At 43.9% G+C, this 25,988-nt stretch overlaps 1 protein-coding gene across 1 annotated transcript in view; it reads right to left on the bottom strand.

Moving 5' to 3' along the window:
* Positions 1-11,254: 11,254 nt before the first annotated feature.
* Positions 11,255-25,988, bottom strand: part of cacna1ab (calcium channel, voltage-dependent, P/Q type, alpha 1A subunit, b) — a 115,210-nt gene continuing 100,476 nt past the window's right edge. Inside the window, exons 42-49 of the mRNA XM_070828502.1 lie at positions 23,290-23,411; positions 22,330-22,465; positions 20,516-20,629; positions 18,325-18,342; positions 17,671-17,706; positions 13,922-14,123; positions 12,750-12,988; positions 11,255-11,983 (exon numbers count right to left, since the gene is read on the bottom strand). Coding sequence (XP_070684603.1) covers positions 11,255-11,983; positions 12,750-12,988; positions 13,922-14,123; positions 17,671-17,706; positions 18,325-18,342; positions 20,516-20,629; positions 22,330-22,465; positions 23,290-23,411 — 1,596 coding nt within the window. The remainder of the gene's footprint in view (positions 11,984-12,749; positions 12,989-13,921; positions 14,124-17,670; positions 17,707-18,324; positions 18,343-20,515; positions 20,630-22,329; positions 22,466-23,289; positions 23,412-25,988) is intronic.

Below are 25,988 nucleotides of genomic sequence, written 5' to 3'. Positions count from 1 at the left end.
ATTTTAAGACTCAGCTGCAGAAGGACAGAGCACTCCAATACATCTGGCCTTGAACAAATGTGTGTGTGTGTGTGTGTGTGTGTGTGTGAGAGTGAGTGTGTGTGTTTGTGTGTCCATGATGCAGTGGGCGGGCTAATGGCCACAGGCGATGCTTTTAGTGGTCTTAAATGTCCTTAAAGCCCACAGGTAATTACATCTTTTCAGCAAAATCAAATCAGGGCACAATTCGTCTTGTGTTTTTAGCCTCTTAAGGTGTCAGCTGAGTGCCACCCAGAGTGTGTGTGTGTGTGAGGAGGTGGGAGAGAGACAGACAGACAGACAGACAGACAGACAGGAAGGACAGATGTGAGGAGAAGGAGGGCTGCAGGAGCAGAGGCAGGCGTTCAAACAGAGGAACGGGAGGAAGGATGTCAATAAAACGTGACTACACAGGGAGGGGGAAGTGTAGGACACAGCAAAAGGCTGTACGAGTGTGTGTGTGTGTGTGTGTGTGTGTGTCTTACACAGCCCACATCTGTGACGTAGCACCAGACGTAGACGGAGAGTAGGAGGGGGAGGAGGAAGAGGAGAAGGAGGAGGAGGAGGAGGAGGAGGGGGAGGCAGTCTGAGGACACAGAGTGACGGGACATTAGCTTTCAGCACATTTTAGGGATTTTGATTCTGCACGGGAATAAATGAAGCACAGTTTCATTCACTGATTCCATTCAAGCAGATGATATACTGGTCTGCAGGAAGAAGTGAGGAAGATACAAGCTTAGCAGGATATTTCCATGCAGTGATTAAGGTGAAGAATGAAAAAAAACATTATGGGTGTCAATGCACTCCACTAAAAAGCAGCTAGCAGCTAATTTAGAGGGGTTAAAGATGACTTCTAGTGATTATCTGGGCTTTAACACTCAACAGATCCCAAGTAAATTCATGTCACACATTACTCAGACTTTATTAAGAAATGAAAAAGTATAACCCATAAAAAAAAGAGACAGCATTTCTAAAAGTGAATCCTGTCAAACATAATTGGCTGCATGAGTGAAACTGTACTGAACAGTTATTACTACTCTTTCTTGCTCTTATTGTTCTTGCACTTGCATCATGTGGTTCTGTGTTTAATAATAGTCTATTAAATCACGTTTTGACAGAACAATCCTGTTACTCAAGATGATCATTAGGTTATATTTGATCACTGAACTGTAGCGTAATCCTGTTACATCTGACTGGGTAATATTTTATATGTGTGTTGCTGAATAACAGTTATTATTGATAAATAATAGCTATTATCATCCTTGTTGTTGTCAAAACTGCCAAAAATAAAAACAGTAATTAATGTTATCTGCTGGTGAGAAGTATTCACATTTTTAAAAGAGTTGGATATAAATAAAGGCCATGACTCACAGAAGACCTGCAATGAAAATTACAATCACAAATTTTAATGTTGTTAATGATGGAGGTCCAGGTGCTGCCGCTGAACACTTCATATACTGTTGTGGAGTTTAATTAGTAAGAATAAATCATGTTTTAGGACTTTATCAAAAACAATAATCCTTAAAATAACCAAAATCTACAACTCTTTTGTGTGTTATGTACCTTTTATTCCTAGAAAATACTAAATGGCTCAGGTTTTCCAGCGTCTGTGAGTTTGAGGTGGTGTGATTGAACACATATCTGATAAAGAATATACATAACATGAGCACAGTTTCACCCTCTTAACCAACCCACTGGATCTTTAAGAGGTTAAATCAGTCTTATGAGTACATTTTGACACAGGACACTCCACAGGGCAAGACTCGCCTTTGTTGATATTGTTCCTTAGTGATGCAAATGCATAAACAAATTTGAAATGAATGAAATGATATACAACCAATTAACACACTGTGAAGTGTCTTAAATTGTACTTAATGCAATAATAAATGTAGTTAATTTGCACCACTGCCATTCTGACTATTTAAAGGATAAGGCTGCTGATATTCTATATTGTCATTGTCCTATGCCTCCTATGAAAACACCAAAACTAATGATGAATGGCTGCTTCTGACAAGTATTGTGTATGTGTGTAAGTATTATTACTAGTAGTAGTATTATTATTAGTATCACTGGTGTGTCTAAAGTCTGATATAACAGCTGCAGCAGTCATGTCTGGTGTGAGATTACCATGAAAACGTGCCGTGTTAGGACTTCCAAACATGAGTATGAACTGGATAATGAGCAGAATTTGGGACCTTTACTGTAAAATGTTTTATTGTATTGTCCTTATGCTATCTTATGGATAACTTTTGCACTCAGTGTTTAAAGGTGTATCTCATAATAAGAGACTCAGGCAACTAATGGCCAATCATGGGGGTGGTATTGGTCTTCCCAAGTGACTTGGTGAAGTTTTGCACCAACAATCAGACTGTGAAAATGTGTGATTATGTGAATTCTGACAACAACAAGTGTTACTGGGTGCAGGATCAATAAAGCAGACAGGGGGATGGGTAGAATGCATTCTCTCTGGTTTATTCAGGTTCTTTAGGAAGAGTTCTGTTTGAAATTACAAAATGCACTGGTAGAAACAGCAGAGATAGATAGAGAAAGAAACAGAGGGAGAGACAGAGATGGTCAGAGAAAGAGAGAAAGAGAGAGGGAGAGAGAAAGAAGGGATTTCATAGCCGGAATAAACGGGAATAACATCACCAGATTCAGGTTCAGGCAGCTCTTTACTCTCAAAGGGATTGTTTTTCAACAAGGAAAAGTTTTGTATTCCTTCTCCCCCTTTTTAAAATCATTTTTTCTTTTTTTTGTAATGTTAGTTAAAGTGTTATCTATCCTTGTTCCCCCACGGTTTTTCCCCCGTGAAATAACTGGCAAATATAACAAACAAACATTCTTTGATTTCATCACCAAAGTCATTTCCATTTTTTTTTTATCAGGATGATTTTTTTTTTTTTCATTTTTGTTGTTTTTTTTTTTGGTCAGGTTTTTTTGAATTTTTTGTTTTTAAAAATAGAAGAAAAAAGAAACACATTGCTCTTAAAAACATCTATCTATATATATTTTTACATATATATACTTTTTTCTTTATATTTATTTTTTTTAATTCCTGAAGTTGACTTGTTACCCCACATAGTGGCATGCACATTGCACATGCAAATCTGTAATTAAATACTTCTCTTTTATCTTAAATTGCCATGTATGTTTATTTTTTCTCTTTTTTTCCCAACTTGCTGAGTGAATCCTGTATGGTTTTCTACTGTGGCACTGGTTCGGTTTCTACTGGGTCGAGTGTCCGATGGTTTGCATGGTGATGAGATGGATGGTTGGTAGTTGCTTCAGAGTTTCCCCATTGCATCTCTGCACCGACAACACTTTTATCCAAAAGTGGATCCTTTAATATCACATTTAACCCTTTGCAGCTGGTTTATCATGGCCGGCTCGGCATAAATTCTTTCCAGAAAGGTTTTCTGTCACATTTTAAGTAACAGTTTACGTAGCTTGGCTTGCTTGACCTAGCTTGTCTGTTTCACCCAGTGCTGCCCGGGCATCATATAGCTTTCATTGTGATATTTCTAACTGAAAAGTGACAGTAAAGTAAAATGTAGGGTAAAATATGAGTTTCAAATAAAAAAAAAACAGCATTAATACAAGAGAAAAAGAGAGAGAAATATTCCTAATCCTTGGCTAAAGTTGTCAGGATTGGAATCAAACGTCTCAGACCTCAAACACCTTAATCTTTACCTCTAAAAGATTAAGAAGTTAATGTTGGCCTGTGCAAACCTAATCAAGTACAAAAGTCAAAGGAATTAAAATGTGCCCACACTTGTTAAACTGTACGTGTGTTACTTTGCTTTGTTTGGTTGAAGGACCCCAAACTCCTCTCTGACTGATCACAATAAAAAAATCTAATGTTTTCATGGTGAAATAATCAAATGGGTGCTACAAAGGGTTAAAAAGAAGAAGAAGAAGAAGAAAGAAACATCCTGATCTTGTGGCACCTCGAGATGTTTCGGCAGAGATCCCTCTGTCGAGACGTGAGGACAGACCTTCTGGAAGCAACTTGTCTTCACGGGGATGATGGTGATGGAAACGAATGGAGAGGAGGAGGAGGAGGAGAGAGGGAGAGGGAGAAATAGACGGAGATAGATTGAAACAGAGAGAGAGAGAGAGACCTTGAGGGTTGCTATGGCGACGGCAGGAGACACTTCACCCATGTCTCTGAAAACTCAGTTTACTGTAAATCTGCACAAGTGCTGAGCCCGGCAAGTAGCAGGGATAAAAGTTCTGCCAACGTGCACATAAAGTAATTCTGCGCGTCGGTCTTCAGATTAGCAACGAGCTAACACAGCCAGAGAGAGAGAGAGAGTGGGCGTAGGGGTCAACACAACTTAGTGAACTCATGCCATCAGAGTATCCATGAGCTGTAACAGTTGATGCTCTCTTAAACTCCTGCGATGCTACATCAGAAGTTGTTTGGCTGTTTTCTTAAGGGGTTGGTGTAGACCAAAACAGAGCTAAAAGGAGCGCGAATTAAGGACTTTGAATTCATCAGGTGGACGGGAGCCTGACTCCACATTAACGTTAATGTTACTCTGTGTCTGCTGGATGTGTCAGAAGCTATTAGCTAACACTTCAGCCATAAACACGTCCTATGGCGCCACTTTTAGTGTCGTTTCTTCGTCACGTCTCTCTTCATTGTCTCCCTTTCTGTTAATTTGTACACATTGGCCCACACGGGATACATCAAGTAATTTCAGAGTATGAATTCTTAATTGAATCAATCATACAGAAAAAGATATTCATTCCTAATACCTGCTGGGCTGCATAAAGAACTGATGACATGCATTACAGACAGACGATCACAGACAATACACACCCACTCATGCAGGCATGAACTCATTCAACCTATACAGACACACTGTACAGAACAGCTTTCATGAGCAGCGATGAGGGTGAAAGCTCGAGCCCACCACCTTGTGTTTACGGACGGGATTACATGAGGAATGAGGAGGAGGAAGGAAAGATGAAGAAATGAAACACAGTGAGAAGAGACAGAATTAATGAGCATCGGATGAACACAATGAGTTTTTCAGAAAGTTTATGGATTATATACACAAGAATTACAGAGCCAAAGTGTCCAGTAGAATGGGAGAGAGAGAGAGAGAGAGAGAGAGAGAAATGACATGATTATCTACCGACCCCCCCTCCACCCTCCACCCCCACAGGCTTGACTTAATGATCCAAGAGGAAGGCGAGGAGTGGGAGAGGACGGGAGAGGAAGGGGGGGGGATGAAGATGACGATGAAGACGTTAAAATCTTACGTATGTGCGCTGTGATTGTCTCAGAGGGAGAAATCATCATGTCCTGTACAGTGTAAGGCACTAAGGGTTACCTACTGTAGCTGATGGTGTCAGGACACACACACACACACACACACACACACACACACACACGATAATAAACTAACAGACACATGCAGGTGCAATCACTTTCACATATTTCACACACACACAGACACAATTAGTGCTGAAATGATTAGTTAATTGATTAATCATTAATGTTTAAGTCATTTATTGACAAAAAATGCAAAATATTCTCTGGTTCCAGGAGTATTTACTTTTTTTTAGAGTATTTTTTTTTTTTACGTTAATGGCTATCATCACTAATATTCACTCCAGGAAGAATTAAATCCAAGTATCTTATATTACTGGCGGTTTGAAATCATTTATGTAAATGTGAAGGGTTTTAAGCTTATACGCCTTTATAGTCCTAAAACAACTGCTTATATACATAAAACATTTTCTAGACTACACAACTAATTGATTTACCAGAAAAAAATATACTACAAGATTAATCAATTATGAAAATAATCAGTTTCAGCCCTAAATGCACTCACACACACCACTTAAACCACCTGAACACACACACACACACACACACAGGTATACACATAGTAAATGTCTCCCTGTCGCAGCAGTAGCTCCGACCCCTCAAAGTCTACCCAAGCGTGGGCGGGGTGACGGTGATAAAATGGCTTGTGAGCATGAAGATGAGCCCCAAAAGTGGTCCAGTGCCATTGTGAAATTGTGTGTTAACATCACTACGACCTCTGCTGCTGCTGCTGCTCCCCCCTCCCAAAAAAAAAAAGCTCCGCCCCCCCCCCCCCCTCCATCCCAAACAGGACCCCTAGATCATTAAAATCTCTCTCATTGCCTTTTGACCCTCCCGCCCCTCCCTCCCTCCCTCCCCACACCGCTCTTGACCCCCTACACACACACGCATGCACACATCTAGTGCTGTACAAAGGGGAGACCACGGCGTGGCTTCAGCTACATAAGCACAACTTTTGACAGCACTACTGTACATTAAAACCCACTGTGTAGTTTTTTTTTTTTCTTTTAAAGAGAGCCCTTATTCGTGTTTTTGTCGACACGTTGCCTCACGACTGACCCACTGACACAATTTCACAGCCGACTGAGTGGATGGGTTGGTGCGTTGGTTACTTTTTCCTTCATCCCCGTGACGAAGAAGAAGAAGAAGAAGAAGAAAAGAAAAATATGATTCGATTAGAGGTGAAGACGCAGAAAAGCAGATGTGGAAAGAAGCGATGACTGAGCCAAAACCTTGCAACAAACCCCCCCTCCCCCCCGCCCCCAACCCCGTTCACAACATCAGTGAAACAACCACAAAACAAAGAAAAGAAAAGATCAGATGTTCACTTTTTTTTCCCCCCAAAGAATGGGATTTGTTCTTGGAAAAGCACACACACAACATGCTTTCACACAAGGGCAGTGTTGTGTGTCGGCCATTTTGGATCCGCTGTTACAATTCTGGACAAGCGAGTGGTGTCGTGGAGCCAAAATGGAGGTGGGTTTTTTTTTTTCCTGCCTGTCTGTCAACATGCTTGGCGTCACGTGTTGGTGCACTGGCAGGGTGCTGATGGCGTGGTGAGGGGTCAGAGTGTGTAATGTAGGTTAGTGAAAGGACGGGTGGGAGAGAGAGGGGGTGGGGTCGACATTACATCGTCTGACGCCATGCCAGGTAAAACCATACAATAACTCAATCCGAGGCCTGCTTGTGTTGTAGCTGACTCTCCTACGTTGTCGAACTATCTAGCTACCTTACTCTAGAGGGACCTGAGAAGTAAGCAAACTGTTTTGCACCTCTGTAAACCACTCACTACATCGCCTGAAACTGGACCCACAACATCTGTCTGGGATGGACACAAAATTCCACGCCTGGCAGGGAAGAGAGACCAAGAGGGCTCGCTCGCTTGCAGCATCTGGTACATCAACGATAACCGTTTGAATCTTTAAAAAAATCTCCTACAAGGTTGTGATTCAAAACTGCATGGATCTGTTTTGAATGTGTGTGTGTGTTTGAATGGGAGCTTTAAGTCATTACGATGCCCAGATGTGAGATTGATTTTGCCTCTTGGCTCCTTCCTCACTGTGGGCCAGTCTCAAAATCACCACTCTCCCTGTTTCTACGCTAGCATGGGAGCTGGTGGGACTCGACTTTTAAGGCGTAGTGTGGTTGATCTCATATACTACAAAGGGTAAGGGTGGGTAAGGGGGTGGCGGGAGCTGCTGGGGGGCAATAAGATAGGGGGGTGATGAACGTGACTCTGATACAGAAGGCACTGTGGCTCTGTAGGGGGTTTTGCCACCTGCCGTAACCTCTCTTGATGGGAGGTGAGGGCAGAGGGGTTTTTCGGGTTTTCCCCCTCAACTCCCGCCAAACAATCGACAAAAACAAAACCCCCCTATCCCCATCTTCACTATGCTATGCTCAACTACTCGGCCTGGAGGCGACACATTTTGGGGAGAGGAGAGAAAGATGGGGAGGGGAAAAGGAATCGGCTGGGGGGAGTGGAGAGGGGGAGGACAGCGACAGAGGTACATGAAAGAAAGGGGTTTCACTGTGGGTGTGATGTCAAGTGACGTGTGCAAACGTGGTGTCGATCTTCACATTTTCTCAGATTGGCGTGTTCCTCTTTCATTGATCCGTTGCGCAGTACCACAGCACTGCAGTCTCTCCTCTGAAATAATTGGATGAGGATGCTTATGAGGTCTGCATAGAGTCAAAACACGTGGACTTGGGGTTTGTTTTCTGGCTTCTGCGACTGAGAAGAAAACAGTGCGAGGTTTCAAGAGTAGCTAGATCGTCGACCGTGTCATGAACATGAACGGTATGCAAAATAAATAAATATCTGAAACTCTAATTTTAACTCTGTCTGTTATCTATAACTACATCTACTGTATTATATCTAGATTTATATGTAGTTTATCATCTATATTTATCTATACTTTATTATCTTGTCCTAGCGTTATTGAATATTCAATAATTGTTGTCCCTCATAACAATAAGGATGAAGTTATTAGTCCTAAGTGTTTCTGTCCTGAAATGCCTTTTGTGTCTTCAGTGTCGCTCTCTGGCATGCTGAAAGAACAGATGTCAAAGCAAGTGGACAGAAAAAGAAAAAGATAGATGAGGAAAGAGAGGTTGGTGGATACTGAAGTGGGTTTTGGCAGAGGACGTTTCAGCTTTGCTACAACCTCATGTGACTGGATTGGTGATTTGGTGACTGTTCTCTGGTTATCCAGACCTGAGAGAAGGGGCCGGAGGGGGGAGGGGGTCAGCATTGGCACAAACGGGTAGACAGAGGGACGGACTGACGAACGGACAGGTATGGCGTCTCCCAGGCTACATCCACGTTTCTCGACTAGGACTGAACCTCATCTATGTATCTTACAAAGATATAGGAGACGGGTATAAGTGGAGGTTTCACTCCAGGTCTAGAAACCAGGAAGTGGCCCGGAGGCTGTCCTGTAGAGGGGGAAGGCAGGAGGGAATAATGTGTGCTGATAACTGCCCCCCTGGTGGCAATAAAGAGAACAACGCCACTTAATACTGACTGATACCAACACTGTACCACCAATTCTGTGCTGTCACTGTCGGCAACCGATCTCAATGTACAACTACAGAGCCTGACAGAGGAAAAAGAATGAGATTCATAGCTTTTTTTTGGCAGCAAGTGGAAGAATTCAACCTTGGTAGAACTTTGACTTCAGTAAAATAGGGTTGTCTGAAACCTCTGCAGTGTTAAAAGTCAGACAAAGCCTTCCAGCATTCTCATTGATCTTGTACATCCCTGCCTCTGAGCATGAATTCTTGATCTTTGGGTTGGCTTGACAAGAGTACTGACCCCATGAATCATTAAGTCAGGTACTGACGCTCCCCTGACCTGTACCGCCACCATTCTGAAGAGAGAGTGTTTCTTAAGAGTTGCGTTACAACACGCAATGCTGCGAAGTGAATGTTCCCAAGCCGTCATCGCCCCGAAACGTTGCAGGAAGGCATCAGGAACCCGGTAAACGTCATTGATCAGGGGGGATAAAAACAGAACGGATGTAAACAAGATGGACATAGCATACTTAAACTCCAAATAACATGACAACAAATCTACGGCAACAGTTCTACCAATCAGTCAATCAATCGATCATCATCATCATCATCATCATCATCATCATTGTCATCGTCATTTTGCATTGACATTGATATCATTATTCATAAGACTATCATCATTAACAATAATAAATCAAGTGTGGTAGAAGTCCACTTCTCTCCACTCTTTCTCCCTCTTGTTTCTCAAGCACAACAGGAAACTTCAATGTGATCCTGCAGCGTTTCCTGTCTTTTAACAGGTTGTAGAAACGTAGCCTTTGAACCGCGTCGGCAGAAAACTGAGACAAACAAAACAGCCGACTGTCAAAACCTGTTAAAAAGTAAACGAGAATTACATTTGCGATGTAATAAGAGAGAGAGAGAGAGTCTGAATGAAGAGAACTTCTTTTGTAAACCTAAATGCAAAGTTTCCTATATAGCCCCCAGGTCCCACCCACACCAGTTAGATTTCCTCTCTAGTATGTATTTAATCAATCATGCAGGTTTCCATCAAATTTTGGACTCCGAAAAAGATCAAAGGAGGCTGAGCGAATGCAACAGAAGAACCAAGCTCCAATGTCCGAAGAAGAACAAGAAGGAGAAGTAATCGATAGAAGAAATACTGAAGAAATTAGTCTTTTTCCCCATCCCTCCTTTCCTCTCCTCCGCCCCATTCAACCATGTGATGTCGTTTCCTGTCAGGTCACTCGTAGCCTTTGCGCCGGGTCGCGTAACCGAGGAGGAAGGGGTATGACGAAGTGTCCGACTCCCTTCTCAAGTTACCTGAGCCCGTCCCCCCCCCCCCCCTCCCATAGCGCACTGGAACAGGAAGTGAGCCCACATTGTGCCCGGCCCCCCCCCACCCCCCCCTCCGCTACCACCACCACCACCACCACCGCTGCCGCCAAACAGGAAGTGATGTCACATCAGTTCCGTCAGCATTAAGTGAGTCTTTAACAGTAAACAGAGATGATAAAACTCATCAAATATCAGCCAGCGCTGTGATTGGCTGGTTTTTGCAGTATAGGCGGAGCTTCCTGGTTCTGTCCATTGGAAAGGAAAAAGGTTAAAGATAAAGTGGTTGTTCTCCCTTTTTTTCTTTTCATTGTTTGTCATGTAAAGTTTCATTTTGTTCTTCATTGTTCAAGTTTGATTTTCTGGAGGCATAGCTTGGCATGTAAGGGTTTGGGGGTCCTGGCTTTTTGTTAATTTATTTTTCTTAAAACATATCTATTCAAGGAGCAGAGTCAAAGCAGTGGACTCTGCGTTCCAGCTCATTTTCAGGCTTTTACATTAGCAGACTGGTCAGTGACAGATAGCACACATCTGACAAGACTAACCAATCACGCGACAGTCTGGGAGAAGTGCTTTTAGGCCTCGTAAACCACGATCATCCCTGGCCGTTTTACATGCTTTTCTGTTCCCACACCTCTCTCTTCCTCCTTGCAGCCTGGCCTTGCTGGTCAAGCAAAGAATTCTGGGAAGTGTAGTTCTGAGACTGAGAGAGGCAGAGGTAAACTGTGCCCGGGCCTTGCCCTAATTATCTTGGCTGTTTCTTTTTCATTTTATCCATGTGCTGCTCTGTCGTTGATTTGAGTCTTACACAAAATCTGTAAAAGGCTATTTGCAGCACCTCCACCCCACTCCCCTCCCCTCCACCCTATCCTCTCATTTAGAGTCTGAGGGATGCAGGTGGAGGTTTTGGAGGGCGTTCAACCCCCACCCACCACATTTTAATCACATCTGCTTTATTAAAAGTCTACACATCCAAGGCCAGAGCACCGAAGGCTGCTATTCTTCATCTCCTCTCCTGCCCTTATCCCTCGCTCCCTGTGGTTGCTAGCACCAGTCGTCCTCGTCCGTCTCACTATAAGGTTCGTGCAGGCCCTTGCGGGGCCCTCGGGCATGGGGGGGACGGTGGTGTGGGTGGGGGGGTGCCCCAGGTGGCCCCCGCCGATGAGGGGAAGGTGAGGATGAGCGGTAACCATTGGGCACCCTTCGTGGATGCGGGTGAGGGGGCGGAGGGGGCCCGTGGCGAGCAGTCCTAGGTGAGCGTGGGTGTGGGTGAGGATTTCCCCCATGTGGGTGTGGGTTGCCATGGGAGAGGCTTTGCTCGTAGGCAGGGGGCTCATGGTGCCGCTCGTACTCGTAGTCACGCTCGTAGAAGGGCCCGTCGCCCTCCAGGCTGTCCCCTGGCGGAGGCCCGCTCCAGCGGCCTCGGTGAGGGGACCTAGGTGAGCCGTGGAGGGGTGAGCGCGGGGACTGGTGCCTGGGGGAGCGCGGCGAACCGTGTCGAGATGAGGAGCCCCCATGGTGGGGAGAAGCGTGGCGAGATGGGGGCCGGTGGTGGTAGCCTCTGTCATGGTCTGGTGGGGAGAAGTGTCGAGGGGAGGGCGAACGCAGTCGACCCGGCCCCGGAGGACCGTAGCTGGGCTTGCGGACGGCGGGGGAGTAGGTGACATGTGGACGGGGGACGGCAGGGGTCTGGGGCAGCTGGCGACGGCCTCTCCGCGGAGTGCTGGTCCCCGAGGTGGAGGGGACCGGGCTGCCGCTCACCGAACTACTGCCCTACAGCAAAATGTAAACAAGGAAAATCAAAACGCACCACAACAACAACAACAGAGACCAGAATAGAGCAGAGTGGTGGTAGATAGATAGATAGATAGATATAGATAGATATAGATATAGATATAGATAGATATAGATATAGATAGATATAGATAGATAGATAAACACCATTGAAAATCATTCAAAAACAGTGATGAGGCAAAAAATTGACACCAAGAAGCCACATGTCACATTGAAGAAAAATGGACAGAGAGAGAAACAGTGATAAAGAAAAAAGCGTAACACAAAAAAGAGAGATTGACATCCATAAGTAGGTGTTTGACTTTGTGGGAACTCTTACTGGATAAAACAACAGCAGTTGCAGTGGGTGCAAATGGCAGGAGATAAGGATCACTTCATGAATAATGAACCAGTGTTTTTAAATCATTCACCTCTGTGCCCAGCTCACAGTTACAGGTGATTCGGACATCAAAAATGTAGAAGACAAACACAGCTTAGTTGATATTAAGCAGTCAAATATCTGGAAAGAAAACGTTCCCTACTGTGACTATATATAACTAGGTATGAGGTTAAGTACCATCTTCACCGCTGAAGTATCCATAATGACAGCACAGAACATCATCAAGGCTATTAGGGCTTTTATCCAGCCTGTATTGAGTAACATCTAAGGACATTTCATGTGGAAAGAACAGGAAACACAGTATTGAGAAACAGTCCCTCATATTTTATGATGCTTGGCGTTAATCTCGGTGTCTTTGGAGCCCACCTGTCTCTGTCCTCGTCCATCAGGTCCCTCGCTGGGTGAACGGGACCAATGGCGGTCGTGGGGGTGCCTGTGGGGGTAGTCGTGCCGATCGGGGCCGTAGCGCTCCTTGTCCATGGAGCTGTGATGGTGATGGTGGTGATGGTGGTGTCGGCGGTCCTTGGTCCGGCCGCGGTCCCGCTCGCGCTCCTTGGGTGGAAGGTCGCCCGACTGCGTCGTGGTGCTGAGGTCTGTGCCCAGGCCTAGCAAGGACATGTCTCAGTTTATGTTTGTAAAGACCAGATCGTTTTGTCAAGACTTGAGGATATACAAGATAAGAAAAGATTCTTCTTTTCATAAACAAGTCAGAGGCAATTCAAATGAAAATTAAAACAATTAAAGCGCCCGATTGAATAAAATAAAGTGCCTATCCACGCAAAAAATTCTACTACATGTGTGCAGTCAAATGTAGAGCAAAGAAAACCAATTTAAAACATCATCTTCACTACAGAGTAAAAGCAGTGTGGGAAGCAGAGGAGAGTCTTCTCCATCAGATAAGACAGCTCTCCAATTATAAAGGGGATTTAGAGTTGAACTGTGCATTAGTTTTACAGTTGAAGCATGCAATTAGTGACGAAGTGGGCTATCTGCTCGCACAGCGTTCTTTTTGGAGGACTTCTTAATGTGAGACTTGACTCGCATAAAAATGCATGAATATGATGACGGCTCTGCTCTTTTAGCTCAGTAAATGCACACGTTGCTCTTAATTGCCTCAACCAGTGCTACTGAGTCGCCCTCGCCTGAGCTGTGAAGCAACGCTGCGTAACGAAACTATGTTCATGTGATGAATACATTAAAGACACCGTGATAATGTTGAATCACCACATGTAAATTAAAGGTAATTAATACGTGTGCCAAGTGCCATAATTTCTCAGCTGAAATCCCACTCAGTTAGTCACATGCTTTTGTCCATGGTGCGCTGTGCTCACAGGAAAACAAAAACCAGATTGTAAGTCAGAATGATCTCTGACTTACGACTCCAGTCAAAAACATTTTGTCAGACAGTGTAAACCACTACAGTATCTGAGGAAAGGCCATGTTTTCTGTTCGGTTCTCTGCACGGTGGCCATTTCACTCACTTTTATAGCTGTAAACGTTTGATGCTGGCATGTAGAAGACCACTATGTGTGACTCACCCGTGTCTGCGTCGGTGTATCTGGTCAGGGAGCGCTGTGAGGCACGGTGACTCCGGTCCCTGTGTCTGCGTCCTCCCCCATGCCTGCCCTCCTCAGACACCACCCTCTCCAGGGAGTAGTCGTCCAGTCTCACGCCTCGGCCCGTGCGCCCGTGGACCAGGCTGGAGGTGGAGCGACGCATCGGGCTGGTGTCAGTGATGGTCTGTGAGGACGAGGGTGAAATAAAGAGAGGGAGAGGGACGGACAGGGAGGACATGAGGTGGGAGAGGATGTGGTGAGACAAGGAGAAAATAGATAAAAGTGGCAGGGGGGGAGAGAGAGAGAAAGAAAGAGAGGAGAAAAGAAGTGAGATTGAATCCATCCTGACTAGCGTAGAGTCCATCCTCTGCTGGGAGGGTGGAAGACGCTCCAACACTCACTTCGCTGACTTTGAATGAATGTATGACGCTACTACAGAGCTGCATATGGTCAGATTGTGCATTTGTGTGTGTATATGTGCGTATTGAATGACAATATTTGACTTGGGTCAAACAGCAGCACCAAATAACTCTTGGTTTAGGTGGGTGGTGGTTAACCACACTAGGACAATTCAGCTTTTCACATGTTGCATTGTGTTTTGACGATATAACCAGGTTGGCTCTTTTGTCGTCCCGTGTGGCGACCTGCACCCACCTGATCTGGAGCAAGACACTAACATGATCTCTGAGTACTATTTGACCCATCTTATATCATTATATATCGGCTTATGGTTGTTGCATTCATAAAGGTTGTCCCATAGCACTTTAAATCCCAAACTACTAAGCCTTTGTCAAGCACATGTAGTACCATGCTTCTTCACCAAAACATGGAGGAATGAAACAGACAGTAAGATCAACATGGGACTGACAGGAAGAGAAGAAAAAGGGCAGAGAGACAGAGAGCAAGCATGAAGGAGGGCTGTGGAAACCATGCCTCACATGCACAGAACAGAAGAGCCTGCTGGACTTTTCCAAATGGCGGCCATGTTTAATTTAGACCGTACTCGGGTTGGAAAGTCAAAATGTCTCAAAGGAGATTGACGCCCTGACGTTACTCTGATTCTTCTTATAGTCAAAGTAATTTTCTTTGTTTAAAAAAAAAAAATTAACTTAAAATAATTAAGTTACATGAAGTTAGACAGCCGACAAAACCCTTATTAAGAACGTATCAGCGGCTAATAATAAGCATATTGCAGCATTAGCAATACTAAAGAAGTTTGTAATAGCTGAAGAATTAAACCTCACTGATGTGAAGGGAAACATCTGCCTAACATCTGCTAGATTAACATAATCTTGTTTCATTCAATACACTTTCTGCCTGAATTTATTTAGATTTATGTAGTTATATACTTATCCTGCTCTTTACTAAAACAGCAACGTTAAAAAAAAAAAAAAAGCCTATTACTACATTTTCATCCAAAGTCTATTTGTATTGACAGTTTATGTCTCCTGTAGGACCTGTTTCCCAACACTGAGTATGACATAAATCTAATATGGCAGCCATGTGGATAAGGTAGACTGACAATCCATAACCTCAGAGCCTGGTCGATACACTCTGCAAGAACCCAACAGGAAAATCCTACAGGATTGATTCAATTTATTTCAAAATCCTATAAAAGTTGTGAGGGTGAAAGTCATTAACATAAAGGTTTGCATATCAAAAATCACTTCAATCAAGTTTTAAATTTGGAATAACTTCCTGTTCTGTACATATAAACATATATAATCTAATGCATGAAGGTAGTGTACAAATATTATCAATCTTTAGGTTGTTTACGGCTGTGCTTTTGCACCAAGACGCTTCAGATAACATGCAACATTACAGTAAATCACATAGAAGAACTGGCTCCAGTTAAAAGTCTCCTTAATGTATCCTGGAAACAGTCTTGTGTGATTTTCTTGCTGGCTTCATTATCAGGCTCGTCTGACCAGGACAGTACCCTGCTGACGCTCCGAACCCCCTGAAAGCTTCACATCACCCTGATGACAAAGCACAGATCAGTCTGCAAGCAGCAGGCCGGACGAAGACTCAGGCGAACACAAGAGGATTCACCGTCCCGAGAGGAGCTGCACTACACACAGACAGCAGTCTGTACACTCTCTGAGCAGTCCGACACAAGCCATGCATGCTCCGGAAGTACCCAGCAGCACAGAGCTACACGTGTGCACACGTTTAACACGCTTACACACACACACACACACACAGGCTCGAAAAGGATGTGTTACTTTTCACGATTTCTGGGCATCTGCTTTTGAAAACAACACATATGTTTCTTTTAAACATTTATGTTAACATGTAAATATGGTTAAATATCAGTAGGATGATTTGAAGTTAAAACATTAAAGGAAGGAAGGACATTATAACACCACCATCTACCAATATTAATACTAAAAGCATTACTGATCAGTCTAGTTGTAGAGGATATACAGCACATATGTCAAGCTTATTAAAACCTCATAAAAAAAAAACTTATATTTACTCAGACATTCCTAAAAATACACAGTAAGATTATGATCCTGGTAACTTGTGCGCCCACATGCAGTGTTGGCTGAATTCATTTTAAATTACACTCCTAGCTGTAACAAATTATGCACTGAAACGTTCCAAACAATGATGGCATTCAGCTTAAGACAGACAGAAGTGCTGAACATGACACAGCCACTGTATGAGCGCCACACTCTGCCTCTCACTCCACCTTTCAGGCCACTAAATTAAGCTTTGGCTTATTAAGCAAGACCTTCCCTTGTTGGCGCACCCCTTCCTCTCCATCACACCCACGGCAAGACTCGGCTCTGCCACGTCATGCATGACTACTGACATGCCGGCACGCTGCCAATCCCCGTACAGGCCAACAGTTGCACATCAGGCCAGTCCATGCTTTCGTCATACACTGTTGACCCGTTCTGCAGCGATGCAACGGACTGAAACACACACGTGACACACACAGAGGAACACACATACACACGCTGCATACAAGCAGAACTCCAGGGAAACTCGTCACAGAGAACAAACAATGGAGGGCAGAGCGACCTCAACATGAGCAGACATGGGAGAGAGAGAGAGAGAGAGAGAGAGAGAGAAGAAGACAGAAAGAGAGGGAGAGAGAAACGAGGGACAGCTCAAAGAAAGGCTGACAGGATAGATAGAAAGAAGGAGGGATGATCAAAGTAGATCTGAATAGTGACAATTAGGTCACAGTTGATAGAAAGAGCTTGGAGTGCCAGGTGGGTGGGGTTCACTGCATCAACACAACTCTGATGACGTCTCCTCCAAGTTGCAGAAAAGCAAAGTGACTTGACTTGCGAGCCGTTTCATGGCTGTCAAAACAGGCCGCAAAAACCATAACAAGCATTATACGAATATTGGTATATAAGAGAGATCACAGGAAACGCGGACATTTGTCCACCGCAGTAATTGCCACAAGGCTCCCTCCTAAATCTGAAAGACTAAATTTGTCAATTTGTTCCCTTCAGTATTTGGCGTTAGAAGGATTTAACTACTGTCAACCAACAACAGCTGTACACACTTGCAGGCTCTGTGTGTTTTACTGTACACTCCTCTCTGGTTGTGTGTTTAATGAACGTGCAGAAGATTTGGGTTTAATATAAAGTAGTATCATAAGTAATGGGCAGCGCCTGTGGTGGTGAACCCCACCCATACGGCGCCTCGCATGGGCAAAAACAGAGGTGACAGAAGAAGGGAGGGAGGGAGAGAGAGACAGAGGTACATACACTGAGGTTATTTCCGCGAGGCCTGTGTCTCCTCCGCTGCAGAGCAGGCAAACACAGAGATGATACGTAGAGCAGAGCAGCGTAGCACACACACACACACACACACACACACACACACACGCACACACACACACACACACACACAGAGCATAGGCCCGACATAGCATAGCCGCCAGGACCGAAAGACAATAGAGGCAGAGAGACAGAGGAAGAGACAGAAACAAAAAGAGAAGATGGACAGAAAATGGCAGATATGTGGAGGAGAGGGAGGATAATGGGATTATTTTGAAGAGATAAATGTGTTTTGGGGAGGGGGGGGAGACAAAAATAGAAGGAGAGGAATGAGAGCATTGTAGGACACGTATATAAGGAAAGGAGAAGATGGAGGGAAGGATGAAGAAGAGAGTACAGAGGTAAAAAGGAGGAAAAACATGTACAAAAAGAAGTGATAGAGGAGGAACAGAGAGAGAGAGAGAGAGAGAGAGGACCCAGTTAATTTAAAGAAGGCCAGTGCACACACACATAGGGGCGAGGCGGGTGTGCCAGTGAGCGAGAGAGGACAGAGGACAATAAAAGATGCACACACACACACACACACACACACACACACACACACACACACATACATACACATACACTCAAACACACACTTACCGAAACAGCATGAGCTCTCTGTAAGGCAGAGCAGTGTTAGAAGGCAGTAAGTAACAGTGCACACACACATATATACTGTATACACACACACACACACACACACACACACACATAACACACACACATAACACACACAGACACAGCAGTCTACTGTCATTTATGTTATCATCTAATTACATTAACACACCTAATTATTTCAAACTAGCATCTAAATATAATGCTGTATGTTCCAGGACTGTTAGCAGAGGGATCGGTCCAGGGTCCCGTAGAGCAAAGAGAACTGACTGTCCACTCGAGTGTGAGTGCATTCATAGCTAAAGTGAGTATTTGGAGAGCTGTGTGTGTGTGTGTGTGTGTGTGTGTGTGTGTGTGTGTGTGTGTGTGTGTGTGTGTGTGTGTGTGTGTGAGCAGATTGGATTTGGCATGAAACAGTAACTGCAGTGTGAGTGCAAAGTGCTAACTGTAAGCTTTTAGTGAGGGTAATTACAACTGACCAGTTTAGGACCAGTTTAGCCCTTTTTATGCACAATATATTTATATTTTAGAGCCAAGTTAAGAGAAGCCTAAATAACATCAACTAAATATTCTCACTTATCAGTCCCACCCGTCTTATAACTTAAAATATGAAGAACAAGTAGTTTAACTCTCTTCACACACGTCTGCTTATGCTGCACATCACAGTCCATTTATACACTCTTCTACCTCGTCCTCTAAATGTTCATACAAAAACACTACATGGAGCAACCAACATACCAAAGTGAGAGCCACATGACTGGATGTGGTGACATGTTGGAGTATGGCAATGCCTGTATGTGTGTGTGAGTGTGTGTGTGTGTGTGTGTGTCTGTGCAACTGCAGCCAGAGGCTTCATAGTAAAGTTTGAACACGTCTCCTGTTAAAGGATCTGTTGCAGGATCATAAAAAATGTACATACTTATTACTGAGGAATCAATAGAGCACGCACAAGACAAGTCCGCAACCCACGATTTGAAGGCATGGAGGGACTTTTTAGGTTTTTGAAGCATTTCGCCCATGTAAGCATCACTATCTTCATACACTCCTGTTTTGGCAGATTACATCTGTTACAGTTAGTTAGTTACTTTAAACTGAGACCAGAATAACCTCCAAACGACAGAGGACAGGTTAATCCACCTGGATCTTTTTAATTTGGATGAACAGAGTTACAATTTACGAATAACCAGATAAGGTAATGTCCTGTAAAGGTTAACTAAAGTGCATAGAAGATGCTAAAGCTACCAAACCTGCAGGACAAGTCAGGATTTAACACTAAAAAATGTGGATCATCCTTCCCTGCCTGATCTTTAACTGTTTGGTTCTCACTCAATAGTTTCATAGTTAACAGAAAAAGTTGAAACTGAGATCCGACGATCAAATTAAATCACAGCGACTTCTACCACGCCCCTCCCTGTCTCATCCAAGAGGTCAACAAGAGGTCACAGCACCATAAAATGACTGTATTTTCCTGTTTTCATTGTTGAAGGGAGACACTAACTCTGGCCACAGTTTACACAGGACAGACACACCAAGAATTGAATGGAAATGGATGAGGGGACAGGAGAGGGTTGGCAGAGACAAGATATTCTGTAGATAAAGGGTCTCTAGATATATATTTACATACATATCTAGAACACTTATGCAGCCCTCCGACCCATTTTCCAAGCTGCTCATATGTTAGCGTACAATCTGTCTTAGAGCTGAGCAGCAGAGGGCCGGGCGCTGGATGAGCGGAGGGTTAGAGTGAAGGAGGAAGAGGAGGGTGGAGGGAAAGAGGGAGGGATGATGGGAGAGTCAGACAAACCGGGAGGCCAGACAGAGGAAGGTGAATTTACAAAAGTCTCACTGCTTCTTTGCATCCCTTCAAAACATTTTTATAGGAAGTGAACCATGTTTTCCATGAAGAGAACTACGGCCATGATAAACAATAAAATAACACATTTCAAGTCAAATCAAATTAGTTTATCTAATAAAATCTGAAATAACAATAATAATTATTCCAGAGAAAATAAATATTTGTGCGGCTCGGTTCTCTTCTCTGTTTAGGATGCAAGAGAGACTTTTTTTTTAATTCACTTCAACTGTCCTCACTGCTAACAGGCATAATAAGTGAGGATGATGATGATGATGATGATGATGATGATGATGATGGTGGTGGTGGGATGAAGGTGCTCACTTGGTTGTCTGCCGAGAGGCGGGGCATGGAGAGGGTCCGCCCATGCCCATCCATTGGGTGATAGGGCTCAGTGTCGGAGTACCCGTCCCGCCCCATCTCCCTCATCTCTACCGTCTGTAAAACACAACGAGAGGGGGCGTGACCACTGTCTGCCGAGGGAGGGGACTCTGACAGGGGGAGGCGTCATCGACTAATCGAGGGAGGGGCTAACTAAGGTAGATTGGACGTGAAATATATCTATAAAAATCAATAAATTTTCCTTTTTTTTTTCTATTTCTTTTCAAATTTGGGCATTAAAACCTGTAACTCTGTCTTTATTTATACAATTTGTTGTTGCATGTTAAGTTAAGCCTCCGAAACACTTGGATGAGGTTGGTGCTGATTAGATTAGGTCTGTTCAAAAGCTCACAGCCTAATAAAGAATGGCACCTTCCAAAGCTTCTTTGGAAACACTGGGGGCTTTCTGGCACGAATCAGCCGATGCAAAGATCCAAAAACTGGGGCAGGAAAATATCTCTAAAGCTCTTTTCAAAGAGCGCATGGCACAAGTCCAAATCCCAAGTCACAGAGACAGAGATGAGGGGCTGGGGAGTAGGAACGTCCCAACAGACAAGTGAAAGTGGGGGGCAGTGAGGAGGAGGAGGAGGAGGAGGAGGAGAAGGTGTACATCACAAAACACGACTACCAACTCCAAGCTGTTGACTCAAGAGGAGGTTGAAGAGTGTACAGGAAAAAAAATAAAAAAATTAAGGAACAGAAAGATGGCAAAACTGAGAAGAACACGGGAGATGTGAACTTTGAGCAGGAGGATGGAGAAAGAGACAGATAGGCAGGATCCAAACATCAGATACCGGGAAGAATTCACCTCTGAACTAACTCATTGGAGGCCGATTTGAACTCTGAGTTAGGAGTGACGGAGTGGATCTATTCCACAATAAGGACACTCAAACAGGGACTAAAGGTGGAGTTCTTGAATTCCTTTTGTAGCTGCGTCAAATCATTTCACATCACAGATGGGAATCGCGACGTAGGTCAGGCAGTCTGTCGTGTTTCTACCAAGAAAGACTTCATTTAAAAACTCATTAGGCCGCAGAGACTCTGACTGATCATCTTTTATCGCCGAAATTCCCATCAAACAATCACAGAGGTGAGATAAGAACCAGGAAAGATCATGTTAAATTAAATACTCACCCGAGAAATAAGGGTTTTTACTTTCTACTTTATTTAATTTGCCTTTATGTTCTACTCAGAGTTTGTGCCTTTGCTTTAAGCTCGGACTCTTCAGAGAGCTCAGAGCACTGAGATCTGCAGGTTTAGATTTTTTCAGCTTTTATTTCGCGAAATACTGAAAAACTCAGTTGCCAAAAGAATTTCACGCCTTAAATACAAACAGTAGGAAACGTAGTGGTAATTGGTGTCTGTAGCTTCCACAGGAATGTGAAACAATAGATGTTTTGGCACCTCCAGTTGTCGATCGTTCATCAGGTGCTGCTTGCTGTTTTCACACTTTTATAATCACCATGAAATAAATGAAATGGTGTCAGATTTTGTGTCTATTTAATAAGTGTGATGCTTTAGAGACATGTTCAATATATGCACTGCAGCAGCAGAAGTCCTGAGTAATGTTTCCCACCGGCATCTTTAACACTGAACACAAAACCTTGTTGCTTATTAATTACACTGGGCTACGGTTACTGGACCGGACTGTAATCGGCGCGGCTGGAGACAAACTGTGTGTGTGAGCGGAGGCTGTGGTTGGGCTCGAGCTGCCGCGTTACCAATGGTGACGACGTGTGCGTTTGTGCTCATCATACCTGCGGGTTGTGACGGTTGTCGTGGAGATCGTCGGGGTAGGGTCTGTCGGGGCTCCAGTTACCCGTCTTCTGGAACATTTCCTGGGCTTTGGCCGTCACCCACGACTGGCTCTCAGTCATGCCACCCTCGGGAGGTCTGGCACCCACACATACGCACAAGTCAGGGGATTAATTCACTGATGACTGGTACTTATATGGTGCCTCTGACCAGTCCAGTAGCTGATTTAATTAAAAGTGATCACACAATTTATTTCTTTGCTGACGTAATTCATGTTCACACAAAGCTGAGCAGGCTTTTGTAAAAGAAAAGGAAGCTGGAACAAGATGAAAACTACACCACAGAGATGCAGAGTGTGAATGTATCATACTGCACTTTAATATGTAAGTGTGTATAAATGTATGTGTATGGACTAAACTTTTACTTTAGTGAAAGTTCCTCATCCTGATTTTATTTTAGTTCCTCCACCTCTAGAGTGACTGTAAACACCAGAGTTTGAAATCAAATATCCTTTTTTTTTTTTGCATTGCATTATGTTGTCAAACGTTATTCACACGTGAAAGGGACAATATGTGGGAGCCTGTGATGAGGAAGGTTGTGGATTTTCACAAGAAATCAAACGAGACATTCAGCCTGAGATGGTGGGAAATGCACTGCGTATACAAAAGCTAAAACAAATCCCATACAGCACTGATTCATTCTGGAGGGGGAGCAGGTGGGAATGTTATATTCTTTGCCAACTTAACTTCTCGTAATGATATGAATCATTAAAAAAAACAACATTGTCCTTGAAAAGAACAAAGATGCTCCTACAAATGTGGCTCTGAGGCTAAAATTGTAACGATCACATTTACATAAATATAGTAAATATGACTGTGTGTGTGTGTGTGTGTGTGTCTCCTGCTGTCTCATGTATTTCACTGTCACACATCCAGCATCCTGCCAGTGCACAGTCTACTCACATGCTGTTGAGGTTGTCCGGCTGGGTGCTGGGGAGGCCGTTCAGGCCCTGGCCCCCCTGGCCGTCCGTGCCCCCTCCCTCAGAGGGCGGCTCCATGCGCTGAAACATTAATGGCGTTCGGTTCTGTGTGAGATACACGACATGGCCTGCAGGCTGGCATCAGGCACACTCAGGGGGCAGACACAGGACACAGACACAGGATGCACTCGCTGCATGCACCCACACGGGGGCGCCATCGGCAAGCACATGGCTGTGGGTATCCAAGGTAAAGTCTCCTGCCAAGACTACTGATCTGAGATCTGCTAACCACACTGAACGGGCTGTTATACTACTCTCTTTCGGGATTGTTCCTTTAGATCAGGGTTGATGTTCAGGGAATTAAAGCTGATCTCAGATCTGTGTCAGAGGGGAACTTCTACCTTTAGGCATTTGAGGTAAGATTGCTCTTAAATCACAGGTCTTGGACCGGATTACAACACTCATGAAATACATTATCAAAAAGAAGACATTTTACTCAAAAATCATCATTTGACAATTTGTGTGATCCTTCATCTGCCAAGGTTTTTGAGTAATATGCCATGTTATGGGAAGGAGACATCTGATCCTGAGCTAGTTGTGTTAAAAACCAACTTGTGCTTCCATCAGGTCAGAGGTCAGGCAGCTTTCCTCCCAGGGGATCCTGGGTAATGGAGTCCTCTCAGGAGTGGCTTAAAGGCAACGGTTCATGACTGTGTCATGTCCCTCCACAGCCTGGAAGCGAAAGGCTGAATGCAAAATGAGACGGATCGATGCCTGTTCAGAAACAGATACACGTCCAAACCTCCTCTGACACATCAGGCTGATTTGCTGGACAGGAAGCTTGTCTGGCTACTACAACATTAAAACATAATTATTATTATTTTAGGAGCCAGCCAAGAGGATCTTTAGAAAGGCTAAAAGTCATTTGGCTAGTGAAGGAGGTAATGGAGGCTTTGCAGGTGCTTCCTAAATCTGTAACAACACTGTGGGTGTAGATCTTCTGCGTAGGGCAAATGTTCTCTTGTGCAAGTATTAAAACAAGTAGGAAAGAAAACAGCCGTGCACAAAGCTTACTTCTACTGAATAAATTAGCTAGCGTGCTAATAATATGTGTTCATGACTTGCAATGCATGGCTACAAAGCTTATTAGACATTATCTAAGCAGTTTGGTGGCTGCTGTGAGTCTATGAAATATCAATTCCCGGTCAAACAAACTTCATCTTGACGTCTTTTGAGACCTTCAAGTTGGTTGTTTTATACATTTAATTATCAATCAGCAGTTCCCAATAATTGTTCCTCAAGAGCTTTAGTTTTCCAGTAGCCTTTTTTCCCTCCTTTCAATACTGTGGCATAAATGATCAGAATTTCAGAGCCTGTCAGATGTTTGTCTAATCCTGTCCAGTCGTCATCATCTCCTGTGCCGGGGAGGTAAATGGCTCAAGTTCATCTTTGGATAGTCTGGTTTGGCACTGGCTAGTTCCAGTGATTTATCCTGAGAATATTCATGGGACGAACATGTAGATGAACTATGGTGGAAACACGGACTAATGGAGTATGTTTCGGCAGTGACACACGAATCAGTGGTCCCACAACTAACTGATTACATACAGAGTCACAGGAACCTCCACTCAACATCCCATCAACCACCACAGCAGACAGACAGACAGACAGACAGACAGACAGGCAAACAGACAGATTCATGAACACACAGACTGGAGAGAATGGGTCTTGGTTAGAGCCACTTGGTGACAATCGACCTGGATCGGACAAATAGCGAGAGCTTGATAAGTCAAGGTCTCGACTCTTCCTGGAGGGATAAAGGGGGGAGAGCATCAGGGGGGGGACAGAGACGACACGGACAAGACAGGAACGAGGAACTACGGACAACAGACTCCAAGTTGAGAAACAGGAGAATGACAGACAACAGACACAACGAAACACCTGAGACACAACAACAGCTCAGCAAACACCGTAGAGGACAGTTGGGATGAGACGGGGTACGACGAATGCACAGAAGGACGACTGATCACAACATCCCTGCTTCTCTTACACTGTGACTGGGAATGTAGTGATTCTCACTGTTTTTGTTTTTTATGCACCTCATTTTCTTTCACTTGATTGTTGCTTTCAGTTTGGGACCAATATGAAAAATGTCATTCCAACTATTTCCAAAACTACTGTGATAACTGACAGACCAACAGATTTCTGCTGGAATCTTTTCTGTCTAACTAATATAATTTACACCACATACATTTTTGGCAAGGACAACAATTCTGTTGACTGAATTGTGTCTGAAGGAGAAATTAGATCTTCATCTATTGTATCAAGCATCCCAGTACGTCCAAAAAGTTGATACTAAGGGGCGGACACCAAACTGATCTAGATAGCCAAGAAATATTCTGCTATTAAACTCAATCTTAGCTGTACTGTAAATATCTCAACATGGCAAGAAAAGTGATTGTGACTTTTTTTCGCCGTAAGAAATAAAAATGGCAAATCAAACGTTTACAAAAGTGTTGTGTGCTCTTCCTTTAAAGTGATGCGGCGTTGCAAAAAGCAAAAGGGCACAGTGGAAGAGAGGAGGGACGGAGTGTGATCCTGTAGAGATGGCAGGTCAAACTGACAGACACACAGACTGGACACACAGACTGGTTAAAGTCCTTGTGCATTGCTGATGCTGAG

Source organism: Pempheris klunzingeri, chromosome 3, assembly GCF_042242105.1.
Source record: "Pempheris klunzingeri isolate RE-2024b chromosome 3, fPemKlu1.hap1, whole genome shotgun sequence".
In the NCBI taxonomy this organism is placed as follows: Eukaryota; Metazoa; Chordata; class Actinopteri; order Acropomatiformes; family Pempheridae; genus Pempheris; species Pempheris klunzingeri.
Note: the sequence above shows the minus strand (reverse complement) of the source record. Positions and strands in the feature narration are given on the sequence as shown.